At 39.3% G+C, this 10,204-nt stretch overlaps 1 protein-coding gene across 1 annotated transcript; it reads left to right on the forward strand.

Annotated features, from left to right (window-relative positions):
* The first annotated feature begins 119 nt into the window (after nucleotides 1–119).
* Arl1 (ADP ribosylation factor-like 1) lies at nucleotides 120–9,769 on the forward strand. The gene is made up of 5 exons (XM_067156740.2): nucleotides 120–266; nucleotides 550–649; nucleotides 746–862; nucleotides 1,063–1,174; nucleotides 9,131–9,769. The coding sequence occupies exons 1-5, from the start codon at nucleotides 263–265 to the stop codon at nucleotides 9,338–9,340; spliced, it is 543 nt and encodes a 180-aa protein (XP_067012841.1). The 5' UTR covers nucleotides 120–262; the 3' UTR covers nucleotides 9,341–9,769.
* The last annotated feature ends 435 nt before the right edge of the window (nucleotides 9,770–10,204 follow it).

Consider the following 10,204-nt stretch of genomic DNA (forward strand, 5'->3'; position numbering starts at 1 on the left):
AAGCACACATTTCAGTATCTACAACATACAACAGAGTAGCCAACATGATGAACCACACTTAGGAGTACAACTTACCAGCAACATCACCCACCAGGTATTTCATACGTTGGCTATGCCGATCCAGTACACGTCAAATTTCATGTGTTGTTTTAGACAAATGTATTGACTATCGAAGGGCGTACAAGTGGAAACTTATTAAAGATTAAAATAAGCAACTCTTTGCCAATTAAAAGTTGCAAGACCAACTGCAGGATTATTTATTATGGGTATGGCAGATAATTCTCTATGTTATTGATGTCTGTAGCTTTCTTCACTGACTTGGATATGATTTCAATTTACTATCATGACTTAGTCGGCATGGTCTCATTAACCTAGCTTATCATTTAGCATTCTTTTAAACATATTTCATTATTATGCTGAAATATCTGTTATATAAAATTTCACTGCAGCAATATAATCCAGTTACATATTTGACTAAATGGCCTCCGGTTTTGCTAATAAATACAGAATATACTAACTTGTGTGACCTTTCCCTTCTGCCAATTTTAGGGGGACTGTTGAGTTATTTCCGCAACCTCCTAGGAAGTCGGGAAGTAAGAATTTTAATCCTAGGTTTAGATGGAGCAGGAAAAACTACTATTCTCTACAGGTGAGAAACTTATTTACTATGACAACTTGTTCAAAATATGAGACTTTTATAATTAAGTTCTTTTCTCCTATCTTATGATCAATTTTCTGTAAATAGGTTGCAAGTAGGAGAAGTGGTTACAACAATCCCAACAATTGGATTCAATGTAGAACAAGTTACTTATAAAAACTTGAAGTTTCAAGTTTGGGATCTTGGTGGACAGACTAGTATTAGGTAAGATATGATCAGTTATTAGTAATTTCTGTTACAAAACTTGTATAGTACTACTATTATTTTGAAGTGCTCACTAAAGTTTTTTGTTGTTGTTGTGGGTCAGTATTCTTCAGTTCAGCTTTTCATGGTAATTGTTGCTGTATTGTTCTTTCCTCAGTATTTTGACTTATCTAATGTATCCTTATTTTCTTATTTCCTAGGCCCTACTGGCGCTGTTATTATTCCAATACAGATGCTATTATTTATGTTGTGGACTCGGCTGATCGAGACAGAATAGGAATATCAAAGGATGAACTGCTGTATATGTTACGGGTAAGACAAGTTATAATTTACAAGTAGTTAGGAATTATTTAAAGGACTGATAACTGAGTATGTTTTTATACTACACCTATTTGAGCATAGCTTAGAATAAAGAATTATTTCAAATCTGTATCAAGGTGGATTAAGACCTACTATAATCTACACCGAGCTCGATAGCTGCAGTCGTTTAAGTGCGGCCAGTATCCAGTAATCAGGAGATAGTGGGTTCGAGCCCCACTGTCGGCAGCCCTGAAGATGGTTTTCCGTGGTTTCCCATTTTCACACCAGGCAAATGCCAGGGCTGTACCTTAATTAAGGCCACGGCCGCTTCCTTCCACTTCCTAGACCTTTCCTATCCCATCGTCGCCGTAAGACATATCTGTGTCGGTGCGACATAAAAAAACAACTATAATCTACTATAATAATGGTATCTTTTTCAGGTAATTTCTAAATTTATGTTAAACTGAGTTATTTTCGACAGACTGAAAAACCTCAGTTATAAAATAGAACTAGGGCCTATACAATAGGCTACACACCTCAGCATAAATTACATTATTTTGAAAGGAACAATACATAAATAAACATTACATTGTACTTCTTGTAGGAGAGTGAAGTGTTCATTGTCAAGGTTAGGAACCCACCAAACCACCCTTAGAAATATATTTACTTTTATAAGAAAATATCATAAATATCCATCTACCATGCTCGCCAACAGCCACTGCCACTGGCTGAAATTGATGAAATATAGCATCATTAGCAGAATTCCACACAGACAGATGTGACTGCTAACTGTGATAAATGAATTGGCCTAGGCTCTTATAAAAATGAAACAGTGCACCAGTCAAGTGTCACTTAGACATCTCCATTGTTGGCCCTGTGACTGATAATTGTGTAAGCAACTAACGAAGGTGTGGAAGTTTGCAGCACGCTGCAGCTGTCTTGCCTGAGATGTGTATTGTATAGTTGTATTAACTGTTTTAACTGAGCCAGCTTTTGTCGCATGATATCAATTCCTTTCAGAGAAGAGATGTGTGTGTACATTGTGATGTCTAGGAACCCACCATCCTGCCCCCAAAAGTATTATCGGCACTCTTTATCTTGGTGCATTTACACCCTAGTGCTGAATCGGTCGACCTCGGCAATCTTCGAGATTCGTACTGGCAACGTTTGAAACACAAACTATGAATCGCTTAAGCATTGTTGTTCGACATTTGGCGTACACTTTACGTACTAGTACTGTTGTTGTTTACACAGCAAAGCCAAACTATAGAATTCATGCTAGGAACAAGATTCGCATCGAGAAATGTTATATAATGTGTATGTGACACAGTTGTTGGCTTAAGATAATAACGGTTTAGAAACTTCATATCGATCGATCATATTCTCAATTCAATTCAGATTTCATTTTCATTCAGTTGGCAGCACTACCAGGACCGGGACAGCTCCCTCCTTACTCCTTACCCCCGTACACAAATGCACCAAGATAAAGTGTGCCGATAATACAGTTATTTTTATAACTTAATAAAGAACAGCACCTGCCATTATCCATTGCTAAAGTACTGTAGCTACTTGCATTTCTATTCGCCAGCATGTAAAGGGATGTGATGTCATTCCCATCAGTTACGATAATTAGGTTGCATTACCAACCCCTGCAGAATAAAAGCACAAATAGGCTTTTATCTATCGTCACGGTGTATACTGTCTGCATGGCAAGGGAAAAAAGTTATAATTCACCTTTCGAATTACTGCTTATCTTAGTTCCTCAGTGAACAGGTTGACCACTCGACTACGTCCTGTGTGAGAAGGCCATGTGAACTAAACAAACGACAGTCATTCCGCACGTAGTTGAATGTAGTGAGTATTGGGTGGCACGGCGTCAACTATTAATTTGGGAAATGATGGGTTCAAACTCCCACTGTCTGTAGCCCTGAAGATTGTTTTACCGGGTGAGTTGGCCATGCGGTTAGGAGCGCGCAGATGTGAGCTCGCATCCGGGAGATAGTGAGTTCGAACCCCACTGTCGGCAGCCCTGAAGATGGTTTCCCATTTACACACCAGGCAAATGCTGGGACTGTACCTTAATTAAGACCACAGCCACTTCTTTCCCATTCTTAGGCCTTTCCTCTCCCATCGTCGCCATAAGACCTGTGTCGGTGTGACTAACTAGCAAAAATGTGACAAACTAGCAAAAAAATAAAAAAATCTGTGATTGAAATCGACTTTCAACCTATTAGGTCGTGTTACATACATTTAGTACGTATTGAAGAGATGTTAAGTACAGAACAAAAATGGCCAACCAGACGCCAGTGGGATCCGAACCCACAACCTCCCAATTTCGCGTTAGTTGGCCTAGGTCATCTTTGTTCTGTTGGAAAGGATCTAAGCTGCAGGTCTGGCACTACTGCCATCACACTGTAGAGTGCGTGCCAATCGCCCGTTGAGGGCCAAGTCAATGAATATTGAATTTTTACAACCACATTGTAATCGAAATCAATTTTCAACTTACTAGGTCGTGTTACAGGATGTAAAATGTCTGTCTGGCACCCCATGTCGAATGATGTTGTCGTATAAAAGATCTCTGGTGAAACACTTGACGTTTGCCTTACAGCATTACTTAACATTCAACCATAGATCGCCATGGCCCATAAGGTATTTTAAAGGCTATATTTACTGCATAGATTGCCCAACGGAGATTGGTTTATTCTTCCATCAGGTAGAGTATAATGGAGTGCCAAAATTGGTGTGCACCGGGCGAGTTGGCCGTGCGCGTAGAGGCGCGCGGCTGTGAGCTTGCATCCGGGAGATAGTAGGTTCGAATCCCACTATCGGCAGCCCTGAAGATGGTTTTCCGTGGTTTCCCATTTTCACACCAGGCAAATGCTGGGGCTGTACCTTAATTAAGGCCACGGCCGCTTCCTACCAACTCCTAGGCCTTTCCTATCCCATCGTCGCCATAAGACCTATCTGTGTCGGTGCGACATAAAGCCCCTAGCAAAAAAAAAAAATTGGTGTGCAGGCAGCCTAAATGGCGTCTGATTAAAATGTCCACATATATGGTAGCTGAGGGCATACGAATATCACCACCACCATTAATTATATTTGTATCAAGCGGCATTTTCAACAAAATTACCTCGTAAACTGAGTACTTAGAGGGAAAACTTAGAATGAGGAGAGAGCATATGCATGTATTTATATCGGTATCTAAATGTTGTAGGTTAATTATGGATTCCTTTAGATAATTTAATTATTAGTATATAAAATGCATGTGTATGTCCAAGAGATCTACCAAATACCTGGTGGGTAATTAACCTATATGCCAAGTTTTTCTATTCGTTTTAGTGCTTCCATCATTTTATAGTTTTCACTGCTAGACATTACTATACATACATGAATGATCAGCATTGTGGCCCTTGATTAAAGACCAGATTTCCTGGACAGTCCCACTTCTAGGCAGTTTGTCCCACTGTCACCTCAGAAACTTTGGAGATATCCTTTCCAGCTGCACTGGGCTGTTCTGAAATTGGTTCCAAACTGGTCTGATGTGGGGGGGAAATGGTATTTTATTGACAGGGATTTTTTTTTGGTAGTGAGAATGACACTCATCCCACATGCTTCCATCAGTTGATAATGTACGGGTATTCCATTCTAATGATTAACTGTATCAAGATAAAGTTGGAAGATAAAGAAAAGGACAAACCTGGGTAAATATCCTTTCATAGGAAGAGGAATTCGGGAATGGAATATTTTATCAACGGAAATGTTCGATAGATTTCTAAGTTCTTTGAAATAATTTACAAGAAGACTAGGTAAAAAAAGGTAGGGAATCTGCCACCTGGGCGACAGTACCAAATGCAGATCTATGATGATTGGAATTGGACACATAATTGCTACATCAGTTTTCTTGCATTAATAAACATGATACAGCAGAAAAAATAGCTGTTTGGAAGTGACTTGGTTTTAGGAATATTATTGCTCCAATATCTTGACAAAGTAAGCTTCAAAGCAAGGGGTGACAAATTTTTCTTAGTATTCATTCATTGATCCATTTTTAGAGTTCTACTGATAATTAAAACTAATGTGAACAAAAATATTAAGCCAATTAATGGTAATAATGTGGATATAAGTATCACATTAAAAAAATGTAAGAGTTTTTTCTAAGGCGACCTCCTCCAAGTTCACTGATGTTGGTTTGCCGGTCAGAAAGTATACCCCATCTGGAAAGTACACAGCAAACTGAAAATTGCGTAGCATCAAGTTTAACCTTCTTACTCCCAAGTGCTTTTCAGCCTTATGCATGTCCCATACCAGATTTTCCTGGATGTTTCGTCAATGTTTGAAACAGGCTAAAATTGCCTTATATTTACGCAGTTACTGGACAGTCGTGGAACGACAACATTAGCAGTAGTTTCCTATTGGGACTTTTCTTCTTCTTCGTTTTGCCTCATGACTGAGGCGTCGTGACTATCATAATATTCAGCCATCTAGCCGATGAATCATACTCCTCCATTCTTCCCTATCTAAAGCTTTCAATGTGGTTGCTCTGAGAGAACTCTGTAGGGGGCCGTTCACCATGTCAATCCATCACATTGGTACTCGTCCTCGTTGTCTGGTTCTCTGGACTTAGCCCTCAACAATCAGCGTTTCAAGACTACCATCTCGGCGCATTATATGTCCAAAATCGGGTCTTTTACCAGACATGTAATTATGCTCATTTTATTCCGTATTGATTATACGAGGAGATGTCAAAAAATAACTGGTATGATTTTGTTATAGCAAAACTGGCTACCTTTATTCAAATTCACTTACAGAGCTTCAAAGTATTCTCCCTCAGACACAACACAACCGTTCCAGCGTTCAGTCCACTGTTCAGAACACTCCCCGAAGCCCGTTCTTGAAAGTCTGTTGAGTATACCCGAAATTGCATTGTTTACTTCTTGATCACTTTGAAAATGATGACCTTGAAGTTCCTTTTTCACTACAGGAAATAGGTAGAAGTCACATGGTGCTAGGTTTGGGTAATAAGGTGGATGTGGCAACACCTCAATGTCCGATTCGGTTATTGTGTCTTGATTGCCCGATGTGCAGGTGCGTTGTCCTGGTGCAGGATCTATCCCATTTGAGCAAAGTTTTTTCTCTTTTTTCTGCAACTTTTCTTTTCAGTGGTGCCTTTAACACTTCACAATAGTCTTCCTGAAACATGACATCAATTGTCTTCACATTCTTCACAGGGTCTTTCAGGGCATGGAGCATTCTCAAGATCAGTTTTACCCTCCTTAAAGCATTTGTGCCACTCAAAAACTTGCGTCCTTCCCATAGCTTCCTCTCTGTAATCTTGCTGCAACATTTCCACTGTTTGCGTTGGAGTTTTGTCCAGGAGAACACAAAATCTAATTGAAGCGCGCTGCTGCTACTTGAGATCCATGTTGGATACAGCGAACACTGCCTCTGTCCTCAGGTGCTCCCCTTGATCTGAAAAGCCTGAGGTGAGTGACTATATCACTCAAGGTCAGACCTTTCCAGTACTACCATCTGCAAACTCCAGCACAGGATTATTGAAACACAAAAAAATCATTCCAGTTATTTTCTGCCACCTCTTCCTATAACTTGTGAGGGGGGAAAAAAGAAAGTTTAACCACCTAATTAATATTGTAATATTCTGTATTGATTAGGACTTGACAACCTTAATGCTTTCTTTACACTTCTGCCCACACATCTCAGAAGACAGCTATGAAAGAAAAACACAAGGCACATAATTATCATCAAAATACAGTAAGGCGATTTATGAATCATCTGTGGTGATCAACAAAACTATAGCGTCGGACTGAATTTGTAAGTGGAAAAGAGCAGATTGCTTGAAATATGAGTTAACTCATGTTTGGGACAGTGGGAGACATGTTGACATCAGAGTTAACTCGAGCATGGGATGGGAAAGGTTAATTTTCTTGTATGAGTGATTCCTTATCACTCTTTCTGAGGTTATGATAGAATACTCTTTAGATCTTACCTCCCACAAACAAAGATGCTCACAGTACATATCAGTTAGTTCCTTCCAAAACTGCTTATTTTCCTCGGAAGTCGTATTGTAGTTTTCGAATAAACAACTTTAAAACAATTTAACTTACAAAAATTAAAAAAACTTCATAAATAGTTGAAATTATGGATATATTATAAAGCAGAGAACAAGAATAAAATTAGGTACCACCCTTCTTAAAAAAAAAAAACACAAATTTTAAACTGAAATGATGCACCGAAGGCCTGTAGAGATTTCAGACGAATTAAGAACACTGCAATCTGAACGAATGAAGAAGTACTGGGCGGATAAGAAGAATGAAGAAGTGTACATGGACGACTCAAGTGGTTCAGTGTGGCCAATAAAGGTAATAATAACAAAGCTTAGAAGCAAAGCCATCACATATAGGCCTAATTTACAAAGTTTATTCCACCTACTCAATACTGTACAATAATTGCAATGTCTATAAATACATTACAATATTATGTTATTTATAGACATTGCATTTATCGTACAGTATTAAGTAGGTGGAATAAACTTTGTAAATTATATGTAATCTTAATTCAATATGGAACCAATAATGAAATTATAACCTTGAGTGAGCAGCAAAGTCATCTCCATACAGGCCTTTGGAGGAGTGGAAGATAAAGGCTTGCACAATCTGTAACCTCAGTACTAAGTGGGATCGAGTATTAGTTACCACTGTGCCTGGCTGCTTTTACCCTCCGGCATTTAACTTGGTACTCGTGTTTGGTTTAGGCTGAGTGAACCTCAGAGCCATGTGTCGTCCAGAAGTGGAAATCTGATTCCTTAATTTTTTGGATTCCCAACAGGGAATCGAACCCATGTCCTTCCTGGTAAACCAAGTGCGCCTTTACCACATCGACTAGGCAGCCCCTTACACATAGTGTAAAATGCAAAAACGAGAGCTGCTTGGAAATTGGGCACACCTACAGAAAGTTCATTCTGGTGTTTTGATAGAACGGTCGGACTTACCTGTTGAACCCCCCCACTGACCCAACCTGGATACAGACCACAAGTTCCCCTCCATTCACAGTCGAGCCCGTCACTGACCGACCAGTTTGAATGAGAATAGAGGCCTTAGTAGTTCGATCTCCGTAAACCGTAAAAGTAGTTAGTGGGACGTAAAGCAAATATACTGCTTTTCGCGATGTTTAATCCTGATGTAAACAAATAGGCGGAGCACCTTGCCTATGCACGTGGACATGGATGTAGTTGTTTGGAGAAGCAACCGTCGCACTCACTTGACTGTATGTGAGCTCGAAGAAAGTAGTACGTCACATTAATTTAATTTTATTTTAGTTTATTACATTTGGAGAGTTTGAAAGAGTATGTAATCAAATTAAAATATGGTTGTCACATATACCGGTATATATATGGTTTTGTTTTAATAAAATAGTGATTAAATAACAGGAAATGAAGGCACAAGGCATGGTGTAATACGGGAAGTCTCCTCGTAGTGAGGGAAAGTCCCAAGCTGTACAGTGTGGAGATAAGGTGTTGCATCTTGCAGCAGCAGTCAAGTGTCAGTATTCATAGTGAGAGAAATGGAGTAAGAGGTAGAACCATCGCGTGTAGTGAAGCATAAAAGAGGAAAACCGCTCAGAAGTGACCATAGGCAGTGCATCGTTAATGTGTTCAATAAACTAAGTGAACAGAATCCAGGTTTAGTCGTTTATTCAGAAGTACAGATCTTCGCACTGTTGTCGTATGTGATGCGTAGCTCTGTACGTCTGAACACGAGACGTTGACGGGGTGGAGTTCGGTACTACATGCTCAGCGAATCAGAACTCATTCTTTGGCGGAGGTGTGGACATACCATGTTTACATCAGGATTAAACTCTTGTGAAAATACATATAGCATTAACAGTTTGATCACCAATTTCTTTTCAAATATGAATGTAATTTACTGTCAGTAACCTGTTATCAATTTTCAGGAGGACGAACTGCAGGGAGCTATTTTAGTGGTGCTTGCAAACAAACAAGACATCGAAGGAGCTCTCAGTGTGGCCGAAGTCCACCAAGCACTTGGCCTTGATGCCCTGAAGAACAGAACATTCCAGATCTTCAAAACATCTGCTGTGAAGGGAGAAGGCCTTGATTCAGCGATGGATTGGCTTTCAAATGCACTAACAAATCGGAAATGATTCTTGTATTGTAATGTTTGAACTATTCTATTTAAATTCCTTTCTCTTACTTGTCCTGTTCAGAAGAACCAGTGTGCACATCCATTTTTTTTATTGTACTGAGTGTCTGAAATGTGAAAGAGATAGGCTGATAAAAGTGAATTGAAAGTGGGAACATCATGAGGATTTCCGAGTGTGTGTCATTGTGAAAGAAAAAGCCTTTTTGTGACAATCGCAATGTCACTTGTCATCACTGTTCAGTGGCTAGTGTGTCGTGTGTATGTGTATATGAGAGTATATATATGTTGCAAAACAAACTTAATTTTTTCCAGGTATCAGCTGGAGTTGATGTAAAAACAAGAGAAATGTGAAGAGGACTTGCAATTAAAAATCAGCAATTTCTGTACAATTGAATGAAAGAAAGAGAGAAAAAATGAAAATTATGTAAATCTTGCCTGTATGAATTTTATTGGCATTCCATTCTCATCTTTTCCTAAAAGATTACACTTTAAATATGCTAGAATGTCATTAAACTGTCGTAGCGAGTTGGCCGCAGAATTGATACCCAGCTAAGTCAGAAATTTTTACCTGAAACTGAGGGCTGATTCGTGGTGCATGCAGCCTACACGAAAGCAATTAAGGAGCTGTCTAGCGGTAAGATAGCAGCCTTGGTATAAAAAGCCAAGAATAAGGGTCGAGAGATTCTTCACACTGACCAGATGTCTCTCGTAACCTAAAGGCCTTTGGGCTGAGCAGTGGTCACTTGATAGACCAAGAACCATCGGAGCTGTATATCGTCATGGGGTTTGTTTTTTCCTTAATTGGGGGATAAGTTTTCCAGATTAGCTGAACCCAAAAGAACAGAGAAAGTGCATTCAAACTCTA

Source organism: Anabrus simplex, chromosome 12 (assembly GCF_040414725.1).
Source record: "Anabrus simplex isolate iqAnaSimp1 chromosome 12, ASM4041472v1, whole genome shotgun sequence".
NCBI lineage: Eukaryota > Metazoa > Arthropoda > Insecta > Orthoptera > Tettigoniidae > Anabrus > Anabrus simplex.

What these genes read in the sequence shown, in the direction of transcription:
- Arl1 (XM_067156740.2), top strand. An exon ending in AAAACTACTATTCTCTACAG is followed by an intron (nt 650 to 745) that starts GTGAGAAACTTA and finishes TTCTGTAAATAG; the next exon opens with GTTGCAAGTAGGAGAAGTGG. An exon ending in GGTGGACAGACTAGTATTAG is followed by an intron (nt 863 to 1,062) that starts GTAAGATATGAT and finishes CTTATTTCCTAG; the next exon opens with GCCCTACTGGCGCTGTTATT.